This window comes from Syngnathoides biaculeatus, chromosome 15, assembly GCF_019802595.1.
Source record: "Syngnathoides biaculeatus isolate LvHL_M chromosome 15, ASM1980259v1, whole genome shotgun sequence".
Classification (NCBI taxonomy): Eukaryota; Metazoa; Chordata; class Actinopteri; order Syngnathiformes; family Syngnathidae; genus Syngnathoides; species Syngnathoides biaculeatus.
Genome location: NC_084654.1, coordinates 14,311,921 through 14,327,713, shown reverse-complemented (window position 1 = coordinate 14,327,713; position 15,793 = coordinate 14,311,921). Strand labels below are relative to the sequence as shown.

General features: G+C 40.6%; 2 protein-coding genes across 8 annotated transcripts in view; one reads left to right on the top strand and one right to left on the bottom strand.

The window, feature by feature from the left end:
• LOC133513190 (RAS guanyl-releasing protein 1-like) overlaps positions 1-10,706 on the bottom strand; it is a 30,629-nt gene extending 19,923 nt beyond the window's left edge. Inside the window, exons 1-5 of one of the 6 annotated variants that reach the window (XM_061843713.1) lie at positions 10,567-10,706; positions 7,720-7,886; positions 6,835-6,995; positions 6,518-6,695; positions 5,087-5,262 (exon numbers count right to left, since the gene is read on the bottom strand). In XM_061843713.1, coding sequence (XP_061699697.1) covers positions 5,087-5,262; positions 6,518-6,654 — 313 coding nt within the window. In that variant the 5' untranslated portion in view covers positions 6,655-6,695; positions 6,835-6,995; positions 7,720-7,886; positions 10,567-10,706. Of the gene's footprint in view, positions 1-5,086; positions 5,263-6,517; positions 6,696-6,834; positions 6,996-7,719; positions 7,887-8,719; positions 8,961-10,566 lie in introns of those variants that run through there. The other 5 variants (XM_061843711.1, XM_061843715.1, XM_061843714.1 and 2 more) reach the window with 5 other exon arrangements.
• exd1 (exonuclease 3'-5' domain containing 1) lies at positions 8,989-13,237 on the top strand. 2 transcript variants are annotated; one of them, XM_061843718.1, is made up of 11 exons: positions 8,989-9,314; positions 9,428-9,496; positions 9,566-9,599; positions 9,667-9,740; positions 9,815-9,885; positions 9,988-10,074; positions 10,229-10,333; positions 10,412-10,492; positions 10,581-10,655; positions 10,797-10,988; positions 12,563-13,237. In XM_061843718.1, the coding sequence occupies exons 1-11, from the start codon at positions 9,185-9,187 to the stop codon at positions 12,995-12,997; spliced, it is 1,353 nt and encodes a 450-aa protein (XP_061699702.1). In that variant the 5' UTR covers positions 8,989-9,184; the 3' UTR covers positions 12,998-13,237. The 2 variants fall into 2 exon arrangements, with proteins under 2 accessions (XP_061699702.1, XP_061699701.1); XM_061843717.1 differs by having other exon boundaries at positions 10,581-10,724.
• The last annotated feature ends 2,556 nt before the right edge of the window (positions 13,238-15,793 follow it).

The window sequence follows — 15,793 nt, the reverse complement described above, 5'->3', positions numbered from 1 at the left end:
TGAAAAAAAAAGCCACCCAAGGATTTTAACTTGTTTAAGATTCATCCATCCATCCTCTGTTCTCCTTATCCTTATTAAGATTATGGGTGAGCTGGACCCTGCCCCAGCTGACTTTGGGCATGAGGCCGTTAGGGTTAGACGGTTGCACCCAGCTAATTGCAGCAGATTAAGCACACATAGCAAAATAGTAGTTCCTGCAGCTAACTAGTTTGGATGATGCTGAATCCAGTCCAACAAATGTGGTAATAGTAGTAATGTATGCACTAGTGACTTACTACTGACTAACGTAGTGACTTACTGACCAACATCGCTTAGCCTCCGTTCACTCTACAGTGTGTAGAGTTTTAGTCGAAGATGAACAAAATTCTCTTGCTTGTTCGGAATGTTTGTTTCCATGGCAGTCTTTTAATACTGTCATGAGGTGATTATGAATTAACACGTATTAAATGGGATGTACTATAATAAATAAATGATTGTCAGCTGTGTATGTAGAGTGCCTGCCTTCCAGTCCAGTTTGAAATTAAACCAAGTAAATCTTTTGCTATCAGACTATTCCTGAAAAAGTGTCTGTGAGCGACCCACTCAGCTGTTAACAGTGGCTACGTACCAATCGGGTAGTAGGGCAGAACGGCTCCTAAAGTTGCAGCGGGCGAGCAACCTAGAGACCGACGAATTCAAGAAATTAAAAAAAAAAAAGTCAGTTGTTGCCTAATAACCACCCTCAAGTTTCTCCACCAGTTAGGTGATCAGCTTGGTTGGGTGAAGCTCGAGAACCACTTTCAACCAACCCAATTACAGTCTATTTCGGTTTGGTGACTACCTACCACATACACACAGTGTAGTGTATGAACTATTGCCTTCACACGAGATAATGCTTTTATTTTCTTTAAGGTTTAAGGTACTCTGGGCTCTACTTGTGAAAGAAGAAAACAAACAGTTAAATCCCCTAGCTTTATATGCCATCATCATAGTACCAAAATCTGTACTTGCCATTGGCCAAGCATTATACAATATGGATCTCGATAGGGATAAATTAAACAAAATAATATATATCCTGTTTAAAGTGCATGCTATATATATTTAGAACATGTCCCAGACATGTTTTTAATTTGTGGGAAAACTTCCTAGTACCTCTGCTTTACAGGTAAATCTGGGTTAGAACCAACAAACCACTCGGAACACAAAGTCAAGTGAGTTCTCGAGGCTGATGAGCGATGATGTCAGCGGCAATTGATCGACGCCTTAAGCGGCGTGTTCTTCAAAGGCCGCTCGGTCACCATGTGACCAGCGCAGTGTGGAGAGTTGACCTTTGGGCTCAGCTGGGCCTGAAGGCACCATCACGTCACCCTCAAACAGATCCTACCTGCATGCTCCCATTTGAGGAGAAGATAGATCTCGCCCACCTTAGGGGTCCGTGTGTGATGTGGGCGCATGGCGTACAATACCAACAGTGTCAGTTCTTCCATTACTGTTTATAATTGCTGCTACACAACATAAGGAGAGTTCCAAAAGTGTTTCATCCATTTTATATACCGCTTATCTTATTTTAGCGACTTTGAGCGAATGAAAGACTAAATCCTGGACTCTTTACGAGTAACTCAAATACTATAACTACACAACAATTCACACCAACATTCACACAGTCAGTGAACGGGATCTGAACCCACGCTGCCAGAGCTATGAGTCAGGCGAGTGAACCACTACGTCATCAGTGAACCTGTTGCTTTGATGTAATAAATTTCACATTGTTTCATCTTTTAAATCAAGATTATTGTGTATCATTACATTACTTATTAGTGTATCTTGATACTTTGTAATCGTTATCACAGGCAAAATATTGTGACAACTTTGGATGTTGAGTTACACTGCAATACCCAATGGTCATCCGATTCCCGGCATTTACAGAAATGGCCTGTTTTAATGCTATCTCTAGTTTCCAACCTACATGTTGAAACATTTTTATCTACAAATATTTAGAAAATGGCACAGTCTTCACCAGTTATTAGTCAAGAGTGATTGCACTGGCAGTAAAGTACAACTAAACTTTGATACAGTGAAGAAAGTAAGTATTTGAACACCCTGGTGTATTGCAAGTTCTCCCACTTAAAAATCATGGAGGGATCTGAAATTGTCAGCATACGTGCACGTTCACTGTGAGAGAGATAATCTAAAAAGAAAAATCCAGAAATCACAATGTATGATTTTTTTAACGAGTTATTTGTGTGATACAGCTGCAAATAAGTATTTGAACACCTGTCTATCAGCTACAATTCTGACCCTCAAAGACCTGTTAGTCCGCCTTTTAAAGTCCACCTCCACTCCATATATTATCCTGAATCAGATGCACCTGTGTGAGGTCGGTAGCTGCATAAAGACACGTGTCCACCCCATACAATCAGTAAGTCTCAAACTTGTAACATGGCCAAGACCAAAGAGCTGTCCAAAGACACCAGAGACAAAATTGTACGACTCCACACGGCTGGAAGGGGCTACGGAAAAATTGCCAAGCAGCTTGGTGGAAAAAAGCTCCACTGTTGGAGCAATTATTAGAAAATGGAAGAAGCTAAACATGACAGTCAATCTCAATCGGTATGGAGCCTCATGCAAGATATCACCTCGTGGGGTCTCAATGATCCTTAGGTGAGGAATCAGCCCAGGATGACACGACTTGGACTTGGTCAATGAGCTGAAAAGAGCTGGGAGAATACCCTTTCCAAGCTGACTGTTGGTAATAAACTAAGACGTCATGGTTTGAAATCATGCATGGCACGGAAGGTTCCCCTGCTTAAACCAGCACTGTCTTAAGTTTGCCAATGACCATTTGGATGATACAGAGGAGTCATAGGAGAAGGTTTTGTGGTGAGATGAGACCAAAATTGAACTTTTTGGTCATAATTCCACTAACTGTGTTTGGTGGAAGACGAATGATGAGTTCCATCCCAAGAACATCATCCCTACTGTGAAGCATGGGGGTGGTGGAATCATGCTTTGGCGGTGTTTTTCTGCACATGGGACAGGACGACTGTACTGTATTAAGGGAGGATGACCGCGACCAACTATTGTGAGATTTTGGGGAACAACCTCTTTCCCTCAGTCAGAGCATTGAAGACGGTTCGTGGCTGGGTCTTTCAACATGACAACGACCTGCAGCACACAGCCAGGAAAAGCAAGAAGTGGCTCCGTAAGAAGCATATAAAGTTTCTGGCGTGGCCTAGGCAGTCTCCAGACCTAAACCCAATATAAAACCTTTGGAGGGAACTGAAACCCTGTGTTTCTCAGCGACAGTCCAGAAACCTGTCTGATCTAGAGAAGATCTGTGTGGAGGAGTGGGCCAAAATCCTTCCTGCAGTGTGTGCAAACCTGGTGCACAACTACAGGAAACCTTTGACCTCTGTAATTGCAAACAAAGGCTACTGTACCAAATATTAACATTGTTTTTCTCAGGTGTTCAAATACTTATTTGCAGCTTTATCACACAAATCGTTAAAAAAAATAAAAAAATCATACATTGTGATTTCTGGATTTTTTTTTTTTTTTTTTACATTATCTCTCACAGTGGACATGCACCTACGATGAAAATTTCAGAAACCTCCATGATTTCTAAGTGGGAGAATATGCAATATAGCAGGGTGTTCAAATACTTATTTTCTTCACTCTACATCCTGAAGTTCCATTTTTATTTTCAATACCTTTAAATGGCCTCATTTCTTGCAGTGTTTTTCCAATATTTTGTCTACTCTTTAAAACTCATACCAATGTTTTATGTGGCAACGCAAACTTAAACCAGGTTCTAGCTCGCCAATGATGAATGGTGTTTATGGGATGCCCTCTTACGTGCATTGTAACGCCTCCCCGATTGCTCCATTTGCGTCACTAGGGCAACGGCACTTTCAAAGCTTCCCTTTCCAGAGATATAATCACCAAAACTCTGAAAGCTCTCCTGACAACATAATGAAGCCAATTATGTTGGCTTGATTGATCCAACCTACTCTACCAACCTGCTGTGCTGCCGTAAACACTCCCCCTGCCGGGAGAAGGCAAAAAACATTTCATCAACATCTGTAACAAATAAAACACCTGCCGGAGTCGATGTGAAGATAAGGTTAGAGAAGCCTACATTAACAGCAATTCATTTAAATAAATGAGTTGAACAATGCCGTGGATATAAAGTCTATTTATACTTTCGCCCTAAATCAAATGGCAGGTTTGTGTGATATAAAAAAAATATATGACCAAGACAAATTAAGTCATAACCTTTCCCCCCTAATAATGTGACCTATAACTTGTACAACTCAAAAGAATTAAAATTTTTATTAATTTTTTTTTCAGAGGGTAACTCAAAATTAACTGAAACACTGTGTGTGGACAAGCGGGATTTGATTGTTTTAGAACTTAACCCATTCGTGGGCAGTGTCCCATTTTTGGGACATCATGATTTTCACGCATTATATCCTTCAGTATATCAAAATATTTAAGTGTTTTAACCTGATTCTGATTCTGTTTTTTGGGACGATCTACTAAGAAAACCCAAGTACCCTCTCGCAGGCAGCGTCAAATTTTTGGGACGAGATTATAAATTAGTAAAGTTATCATATTACTTAACCATAAACGAAAAGGAAGCGTTATTTCCTTGATTGTGGCCTGTTAGGAGACTTTTATCTCAATAAGGCAAAAAATTGCCACCCTCCACATGAATGGGTTAATTATTACATTCGAACCGTTATGGTCAATGATCATCACCCAAAAAGAAAAAAAACACCACGACAATAGTAATGCGTGGTGATGGCTTTGTAGGGTTTATCTTAAATTGGAAGAAAAACTACAAAATCATGAAAAGAACCAAATAGCGGTCAGTGTTCGCACAAAACTTCTGCAAGAGTGAAAAAGAATGCTAGCCAAATCCTCATTTATAAGAGAGGTTGCACACTTCTGCAACCCTATTAATATTACCATATTTAAAAAACAAACAAGTTATTCAGGTTATAGGTCCCCTTAATGGAGGAAAGGTTTTGAGGTGTGTAGACTTTTGATATCCACAGAGCATTCACACATAAAAGAAAGTCGAGGAAGGCCAGTTAGGGCTTACCGAAAGCCTCCAAACAAGCCTGGATGAGCTCCTCCCAGCTGGCCCCCTTGGTGAGATGGCCCAATGACACCGTGGCTTTCCCCATGGGGGTGTGGACCTGGCCGGGCTTGTGGAACCTTTGAGGACGTCCTGGAGGGGAAACTCTAGACCTGGAGCCGCAGCCGAGAGTCCCTCTCCTTTTAGGAAGCGCACCAACACAGGATTGTTAATGGGATAATATTTTTTTTCACTGCAGAAAGATTTACAAACCCCATTTCACAACAAATACGCTTGGGTCAGAAGTATTTGGACAACGATGTCATGGATTTGAAAAATGCCAATCTGGTGTAGCTTTAAATCGAGAGGCTTCACAAAAATCTGGCATGTCCCTTGTTAGAAGTATAGCTTTTTAATATTGAATATCTCTTTTTCAGGGGCTCAAAACTATGTTAAGGGAATACAGTATAATTTTAATTGTGAATTTAACTCTGATTTTGATGGTTTGCCACCTGCACAAAGTAAGATGGGGTAGGCTCCAGCTCTCGTGAGCCTCACACACGGCAGATAAAAAAAAAAATGATGGCTGTAGTAACCAGTAACCAAGTATAAATACTTTCTTATAGTACTTGAAAGATGGAGGGTTTGGTATAATAAACTTCAGCAACATAGTGTTTTGTTTTGTTTTGTTTTTTTGATACCTTGAAAAGTTGCGATTTTGGAAATGTGAGCACACGCCCAAAAGCCAAGGTAAATGGTTTTATCATTGCTAAATATTTGCTAACATTTTTTGGTCCTCATAGTAAATCTGTATAATAAGCTCAAACAGGTGAATACATTTCACATTCTCACAAATTCAAACTCTTTGAATATGGAGAAAAACCCAAAAATGGCAGTCCTCGAATGAGAGTACACAAGGAGATCTTTTTTTTTGTTTAAATATATACTTTGGATATTTACGTAAACAGCAGCTGATAGAGAAGGAATGCATATTTAAAATAGAACAAAGTTTTGACGTCTTGCGTTTAGTTGCGTACTTTTACTTCGAGTGGCTACTGTAAATGTAGCACAGCATCCATCACACGAAATGCAAAGTACAAAAGGTGGTTTCTGTTTAAAGGAACTCCCGTGAGATTGTGTGCATTGTTCTCATTTCCTTCCTGTAACTGCGGGGAATACAATTTAATTACGGACATCCACTTTAGCACTGGGGCTGACTGGCAAATAGCACTCTTTCTTTTAAACAAGGAGGAAAAGAAAGCAACGTTTTTTAACATTTGTGCTAAAAATTCAAATGTGTTTCACTTATTTTAAAGAAAAAGAGCAAAAGTATCACTGTATTAGTAAGTTAATTGAGGGTGTGATAAAAGAAAATAAGCAAATATACAGAATTGGTGACAGATATAACTTGAAGAAGCACTCAGTGAAAGAGTAAAAGATTACGGTGACACTTACGCGTCGTCCTTCCCCTTGTTGTCTGTAGCAATAGTTCCACTTTTGTTATTGTCTTTTGATTGACAGCCCATGGCGAGGTACTGGGCGACGAGAGGTTGCACTAAGCTGTCCATCTGCGTCCTCCTCGATGGGAGCATCTGATCACTGTGCTCGCCTCACCGGTGCTCTTAGCAGCATCCTGCGTGCACACGTACACACAAACAGCGCACACACACACTCGTCAATGGACGTGACACAAGCAACAGGCAAAATTCAGACGCAGCTTGTCTGTGGGCGGGAGGCAGGCTGCACTGCGGCCGGCATGTCATTAACTGCACCGTTGAGCGGGCTGAGGAACTCCTCTAAGCGTCACGCTGTGTTGCAAAAGTCACTTTTCTTGACGAAACTTGAACAGGTGTTTCGGCTGGTGAAGACTCACGTACTGGATACGGTGTAGCTAGTTTTGCTCATTTGTATGGGAATGCCCACTGTGACGAAGCTAGGGAAAATATTTTCAATTTACAAATCCGTGCCTTTACATGTGTGAAAGAAATCATATGCAGTAGGTCATATCTGATCCCGTAAAATAAAATTTGGCTCGGAAGCATGCAGGGTAAGAAGGTGCGGTCTCAAACCAAGTTAATCCAAAAGTAATCCAGATTGAGGAACTGGCAACATTTAAATTCAATATGGATATTGTATGATAGCAGTTTGAAGTGTCAGATGAATCCAAATTGGGTCCTGAGCTGACATTTGTCAGGAATTTGAATTTAACGTCAAATTTACTATACAGATCCTTATAATTCATTTGTTCTGTGCAGGCTTGTTCAGAATATGGAAGGTCAAATCAAGTGCAATTCAGCCTGGATCCTGATTCTGAAATGTCCTTATGACTCAAAATTGAAATTTAAAAACCACTGTGATGTGTTCAGTCCATTTGGTTTCTGGGTTTTTTTCTTATCCCAAAAGAAAAGAAAAATGCTATGTGAATGGAAGGTCAGATTTCATAAGGACAAGCCAATGCAATCCAGCATGCATCCAGTTTCTGCATTTGACATGAATGTACATTTTACACGGGACACCCAATTAACATGTTAAAATGCAACAGTTCAATTTTGAATAAAATACAATAAAGCTTATTCCAGCTCAAATCCAGATTGTCTATTGGGAAGCTTTTTGAATTTAGCATGTTGGATGTAGTAGAGGGTGGCACGGTAGATCACCTGGAAAGCGTTGGCCTCACAGTTCTGAGGTCCTGGGTTCAATCCCAGACCCACCTTTGTGACGTTTGCATGTTCTCCCCGTGCCTGCGCGGGTTTTCTCCGGGCACTCTGGTTTCCTTCCTGGGATAGGCTTCAGCACTCCCTGCAACCCTCATGGGAATAAGCGGCTAAGAAAATGGACAGGTGGATGGATTTAACAAATAACTTTGTTCAGAAACTTAAAGTACATCTTTGTCAATTTGAATAAATTTGCTTTTTGCATTCTTGGTCAGATGGTGTAATCTCAAACTAAACATCATCTAGATAAGATCTTGATTGTGCAATGTGCGTATAGCTGCAATATCAATCAAAAAACCCAGTTTAAGGCGTTGATTCACGTCTCTGGCATATTGAAAGGTATTATGTCTATGTAGGATCAGATACGGAACTGCATCGAACACCCAAACAATAATCTTTTTCCATATAAATACTATTCAAAATGTTTCTATTATGACCACGTTTACTGTATATAAATCATTAGCTCATAATAGTTTAACTGTCGGTTACAATGTCCTGCATGCATTAAGCCTGCCCCCATGTGGCTCAAGAGTTATGTCCCGTGTTTATCGGCCCAGTACACGCTCACTCCTGTGAAAAATAAATAAACACATTCATTAATTAAAATAAATACGTTTTTTTCTTTTAGCTATTAAATTATTATAGTTTAAATATTTTTGTCTTGTACATATTATATATAAAACTATATAGTGTGTTACATTTATGAAATCAATGGAACTTCTACAGACACAATTTGTTTCCGCATGTAACAAAAATAATCCGAACTTTAAAATCATGTGTTCTTGGGTACTCTTCGTGAAATTAAAGACAAATTTAAATTATTCACCAGCAACAAAAACAAAAAATGTTCTCATCTTCTGTTATTTTATCGAATCCAGTCAACTTGAATTTAAAATAATACTAATTTTACTGAAAATAATAGACACTTAATATTGCCATTTACCATGGATAATGAGACTTTCGCTCAAAAGGACCGAACTATTTGGAAACAAATCTTGACCCTTCAACCTAAAATGGCGGTAATGAGCATCCTGTTGATGTTGTCGTGATCGATCAACACCTGTGCCTGATGGGTCCTTTACTATCACTTGGGAATTTGAGCAACTCCAATTTTGTGAAAGCCAGTCATCGCTGCATCATCGTGAAATCTGACACATCCTCCTCTAATTTCCTATAAAAACACATGTAAAGTTGGAAGTGTAATATTTATGTCGAGAACAATACAGTAGGATATATATCTCTTTTCTCAGTCCATTTTCCGCACGCGCGAGATGTTCTTGAACGCAACATGATGTTAAAGCTAGCTTAAAAATAGTTTCTTACCAAAATTGCGACTCTACGTACGAGAGTTTAATTTATTAACGCGTGTATTTAAATCAACGATACCCGAGTGCTACACAATAGCAAGATGCTGGACGACGACACCCTGTTCATGAATCTATTCCAAGGGAAACGAGTTAAACTTACCCTCAAGACGTCGTCTTACCTCGGCGTCCTACATCGTATTAACTCCAACAAAACATTGATCCTCACCAACGGTCTGACAAAAATGGCTCGCAATCATTTGAGTTTTATAAGATATAATGAGGATATATTTTTGTAACTATTCGCTTGCGAACTTGCGTTTATGAATTTAACTGGTGTGTTTCAGTCAAAAGTGGCTGTAATGGATGTGAATTAACAGGATCGAGATTGTTCTTTGGTCACGAAATTCTGAATGGTGAGTACAACCCCCAATAAATAAAGCTCACGTGAAAAATCTACAAAATATCATTCTGTGAATTAACAGTGGAGTTTAGCAATGAAGCGGACGTAGAGGATGGGTAAGTTGTTAGGAAAGGTTCACTTTGGGAAAAGACAAATTAATAAAAGATGTCAAATGTTGCACAGAACTGTGACTAAAGGCCTTGAAGACCAGTTGAAGGTGGAAAATTTCCAGCCGTATAGAAAGACAGTTTACAACAGTGAGTAATAGATCAACATTCATTGCCGTCCATAATTGAAACAATGACTGTTAAAAATGTGCTTATTTTAATAGTTGATGACGAAGGTGAAGAATACATACACTTTGAAGTCATTGATGGGTTTCTTGAGAAATTTGGTCGTGCTGTAAGTCTTGAATGAATTTGGATGCTAGTAAGAGGCTTGTGAGCTGACTGTGCTTCCATATTGTACAATCGCCAGAATGAGGTTTATGTTTGTACTTTTTAGGTGATGACGATCAAGAAGCAGCATGTGGTTGGCGTTGGGGCTGATGGCGTGGAGATGTACAAGGATGGCAGACTGTGTTGGCTTCAGGTGAGAAGCTGGGGTGTTCGGTTCACAGTGGTCAAGGTGTAGGACGTTTCGAGCTTATGAATGTTGCGTGGCGTAGAAATACGCTGTAACCGTTAAGCTTCATTGGGATTCAGAAATCAAGTATATCAAATTATGTTTCCTGTCTATCTTTTAGATTGCAACAAAAAACAAGGTTTATCTCTTTGACATCCTGTCACTTGGATCGAGGGCCTTTAAAAATGGTCTCACCATGATCCTTGAGAACAAGCGCATACTGAAGGTGAGCAGTATAGACTTTTTTTTCTTTTTATTTTTGTATTATTATTTTTTTCTTTATTGATTGTGTTATGTGGCACAGGTAATCCACGACTGTCGAGCTATTGCCAGATGTCTGTTGGCACAATTTGGAGTAAAGCTGACAAATGTCTTTGACACTCAGGTACAAGATGGTGGAAATGTGTATATGCATCCTTACGGCATCGCTCCTTGAACCAACACTTTTTTCTCATGTACCTTTTTTGCCCAAGGTGGCAGATGTTTTGTGCTTCCGCTCTGAGACAGGAGGATTCCTTCCAGACAGAGTGAGCACTCTTCAGGAGGTGGTGAGTCTCCGCCTGAAGGTACCATCCTCCCAGCTCTTGACTCTGAAGACCAAGTCCCAGCTCACCAAGTTATGTGCTGATAGAAAAAGAATACTTTTATATCTTGTAAATTGGATTGAATGATATCTGATTGAATTACAGGAGGAGACTGAGATGTGGTACAAGCGTCCATGTCCCTTACCCCTGCTGAAGGTGATGGCGCTGTCAGTGATCCACTTGCAACCTCTCAGAATGATTCTGCTGGATTCTCTCCTGACCGACTACGTGGGCCTCGTGGACGCCTACCTCTCAAACAGCCAGTACCCGCTCGATAATTTGGAGAGCATCAATCTGGTAAGCGTACATTATGTTTTCCAGGCTGCTACATATGTCACATTTCAATTCACAATTAATACGTATAATGTACATTTACAATGTTTAGCTTTAAATACAATGTTACTTACCGTAATTTCCGGCCTACAGAGCGGACCTGATTATAAGCCTCACCCAGTACATTTGGAAAGGAAATACCATTTGGAACATACATATGTTGCACCCATGTAAAAGCCGCAAGTGCCCACATTGAAACCCACGTTGAAACACAAGATATTTACAAAGAAACACGGTAAATTCCTCAGTTTAGCTTAACATAGCAACGAACTGGGCTGGTTAAAAATAAACAAAAAAACATAATGGTAAAAAAACAAAACAAAAACAAAAAAACCAGCCGCGGCAGCTACACAGTAGCAACACGATAGTACAGAACTAACAAGGACGGTTTAAAAAAAAAAAACATACCGGTAAAAGTCATTTCCTCAGCACATATATTCCATCGGTGTCACCTTTTCCACCCGAGTGCCCCCTTGTGGCCGTTAGGAAAAAAAAAAGAACAAATTAGCCGCATCACTGCATAAGCTGCTGAATTTAAAGTGTGTGAAAAAAGTCGCGGCTTATAGGCCGAAAATTACGGTAAAACATCGCCAGTACAGTGAGTAATACATATTTTAGGGAGCTAATTCATTCACTTTATTTCCAATGCCAGCAACATTTGTTTTTAAATGAAACCTATTTGAAACTCATCCAGTGTTAGCCTCTTCTAAAAGGACAGACTGGAACCATACCTCAATCATTGGGGTTGTGGAAGACACGTACTTACAAGTATGTGTCAACTGTTTGGTTTTTGTTGTGTTGTGATTCGGGAATATAGCAAAACATAACTGCTAGCATAATCTCCCTGTGCCTGTGTGGGTTTCCTCTGGGCACTCCAGTTTCCTCCCACATCCCCAAAACATGCAAAATTAATTGGACACTCTAAATTTCCCCTAGGTGTGATTATGAGTGCGGCTGTTTGTCTCCATGTGCCCTGTGATTGGCTGGCAACCAGTTCAGGGTGTACCTCACCTCCTGTCTGTTGACAGCTGGGATAGGCTGCAGCACTCCCGCGACCCTTGTGAGGATAAGCGGCTAAGAAAATGGATGGATGGATGGATGGATGGATGGATGGATAATGGCTTGCCTGCTACCTAACGTCAGCTCTCGAGCGCATTTCAGTGTCGAAAGTCCACATCTGTGTCATTATGAGCCACGGAAATGCCAATTTGCATTTCCCTCAATGATCATGTTATCACTATTTTTTTTTTTTTTTTTTGGTATCAATTCACCTGTTGAAGTGTAAATTATAATCTGCATTCAATGTCTAATCAAATGAATTTACTTCATGTAAGTTTTTTTGCTGACTGACACTTCATAGATCCAAACTTTGGCAATCAAGACGGCTAAAATCAACTTTCAAGGCTCCATGTTTGCTCTATTGATGACATCTAAGGCCTAGTTAACTCATGGAATTTTTTCCACCCAGAAGTTTAATACTGAAAAGTTCTGTCTATATAGAGTTTTGTTTATTCCCTTCCCCTCCCCCGTGTCCACAGGAGAGTGTTTTTGAGTTACCCTCTGAGTTCCAGCTGCTGGAGCAGATGTATCGTGAGCGTCGGGAGCACGCCACCAAACAATACCCTGTCACAGAGAAAGGTCTGCTGGCTCGCGCCATTCCTCGACTGCCGTCCCCGCCCCTGACCTCATCTGTGGCAAAGGAACACGAATGCGCACCGCGAGTCAAGGAACCATCACCGCCAGTTCCAATGGAAGCAGATCAGAACCAGCTCCCCCTGACCGTCAATGTGGCCACTCCGGTTTCAGTCCCAAACACCTTGAATGAAATGCCTCTCAATGGCCTAGGAAGAGGGTGCGCAGCCCTAATGATGCAAGTGATTGGTCGGGGGAGGCTCTTTCAGCAGAGACCGCTTGATTCAGTTACTACCAGCAAAGATCACAAGAGGGAGAAGTGGGCGCCCGGTAGTCTTTGAGAATGATGCAGTTCCTTTTCTGGTCCGATATCATTCAGGCATGTTTCACGTGCCTCAAACCAAACGGAGCTCCCCAGTCACAAATGTTTGTTGGGCGATAGTTTGACCACTAGATGGGAGTAAACGTTGTATTTTGTTCAACATCTGTAAGGCGCAGCCTTTTGTGGCGTGTACTTCTATTTTGTTAATTGACACAATGCCAGTTTTGAGTTCTGTATTAAAGTTAAAATGCAATTTCTAGATGTGTGTGAAGTGATTCTTGCCAGTTAAATATACTATCCATGACTACACGCATCCTGGTAGCCAAATGGATCCGTGACGAAAGCTGTATGAAATATTTTTCCTCTACAAAAATAATGTGCCGGTATTTGTTTATCAACATTTATTACTGTGGTGTATTAATTTATCATAATGAGAACTTGTAATTTATTGAGGAAAAACTTGACCGCTCTCATTGTGGTAAAATACTGTTCTAAAGCACTGGATACTGCAACCAACAACCAAAAAAAAAAAAAAATGAATAAAATGTTATTGTACAATATTATCTCTATAAATGTAGACTACTTGATTTTTTCACATTTTTTTACAGTTCATAGTTTGTGGTAGACCAGATTGTAAGTAACGGCTGTATCTTACTTTACGTCGTGTGATTGATTTCCTGGCTTCTGCCATCTCTTTTTAGATAGAGGTGAAACGCGGACAGACATTGATGGATCTACTGTTAATTGATGACAAACAAAAACAATTCATTTTTTTCCCTATGGAAAAAAAAAAATCACAGTAGCTTAAACCAGGTGGCCAACATCTGTCATGTTCTCCAAGGGTGCAAAATGGAGGTCTCACCCATGTAATTTACTACATGAGGTTCCATGCTGATCTTGGCAAAAGCGGGAAATTGCTGCAATTTTGCCAGGATGACAGAGGGGTGCTATGTAGACTCAAAATAAGACATTGCCAACAACAGCAGGACGTGGCTGCGGCTTACACTGTCAATGGGCTGCCAGTACTGTATCTAATTTCTACAGCTCTCTCCAGAGCTGTCTAATTGAAAGCATGGAGCGCATAACGAAAGATTCTGATTAATCGGGAGGCGGTCCGGCACGAAGCCTTGCATCTCGCTTAGCAACCGGCCCCTCCTCAACGTCTGCCAAACACATGCCGCCCGCCGTGAATGTCGTTTTGCAGGCTGTATAATCAATATCCAGATCTGGATTTGATCACACACAGATCTCAGTTGAAAGCGCTACATCAAGACTTAGTCGTGGAATTGTGTGTGTGCGTGGGTCTCTCCGGAGGATGAGTCCCATGTTATTGATAACCAGATAGAGGCTCCTATTTTAGAGGACCTTGCATTTCCTCTCCGTCACAATAATGCCTTGTGTGTAGCACTTCCTGTTTCCCAGGCCTGGGAGGAAGGAACAGGGCGCTTGTCACACGGTAGTCACTCATGCTTCCTTCCCCCTCCTCTCCCCCTCTTCCCTGGTCCCAAAACTTCAGACAGTGTTGTGTCCTTCACGGGGAAAGATGACTGCACTGTTAGGATCCCAGCCGGATGCACCGGGGCTATTTTTAGACTCAAGTTGGAAAGGTAGCAAACAGACATAAACACAAAAAGTTTTAGACGCTCCAGCTGTGTTTATCTCCTAAAAACAGAGGCTCAGCTGTGCAAGGCCAATTATTGTTTTGACTCGGGCTCATTTTGGTGTAAGGAAATCAATCAACTGCATTTCAATATATTAAACTTTACCTATGCTCGTATTTCAAATTTATTGGCACTTTAAAATGCTGTACAATTTGAATACCAATTGTTTCCTTTTTTTGGTCATTCTTTCAAAAGTATGCCCCAGATGTTTTACAAAACTTGATTGAGCAATCAGGTCACGTGAGACTTACGCAGACTTCACTGAAGATCCGTCAGCATCGAAGGACTCTGGGGCTTCTGTTTGTTTTTGTTGGAGCAGAGATTCCAAATGTTCTGATTTCTCCTTGTTATTTTTCTCATTAATATATATACAAAAGCTTTGATGATGTTGGCATTTGGCATACAGGAGGTGGAAAGTTTTATTCAGTATATGCTTGTCATTATTAGGGTTGGAGGTGAACTGAAGCCTATCGTAGGGGACTTTAGTCTGGGACTGGTTGCCCACCATTTGTAGGGCACACACACTAGATAAATAAGCTTTGTTATTTATTTATTTTTTTTAATTATTAGAACATCTGAACTTTTTTTTGCAGTTTATTGGAGTCACTTGAAATAGGAGCTGGTGCGTGCTGACTCGCATTTAACATGAGTTTTAATGTGATTGGTCAATTTTGAACACAACCGCATATCCAGTTGTAAGAGGACATGGATGGACACTTGTAATGAGGACAAGCGATCTAGAAAATGGTTGGAAGGGCAGACAAATTGACGGGTCGCATGATTAAACATGATGTCTTTAAAGGTCAAGTGTCATCCCTATAAACATTCTAAAATAGATATTGTAATGAAAAATACATATAACATTATTCACTTCAATGTCTGTTCATTATGTCACACCGGAACATTCGGCATCGAAATCACGCTTTGCCACCTACTATGGCACACGGAAGGTCTTTCCAAAGAAGGGAACATCTCACAATCGAGTGAAGTGACCGGGGCAATATAACCTTATCGTTTCGAGCCATATTTAGATGATATGCGGACCACTTCTAACTAACAACAGACTCCCAGACAGTATGTATTAGCCAGCCCGGCCGAAGCTGTCCGCCGCAGACGAGGGGTCGCCAAAGTCGTCCACCGCGGACACAATCGAG

Coding starts and splice junctions, on each gene's coding strand:
- exd1 (XM_061843717.1), top strand. CDS start 9,185: ATGCTGGACGACGACACCCTGTTCATGAATCTATTCCAAGGGAAACGA. Junction 10,075..10,228: donor GCAGACTGTGTTGGCTTCAG/GTGAGAAGCTGG, acceptor TCTATCTTTTAG/ATTGCAACAAAAAACAAGGT. Junction 10,334..10,411: donor AGAACAAGCGCATACTGAAG/GTGAGCAGTATA, acceptor TATGTGGCACAG/GTAATCCACGACTGTCGAGC.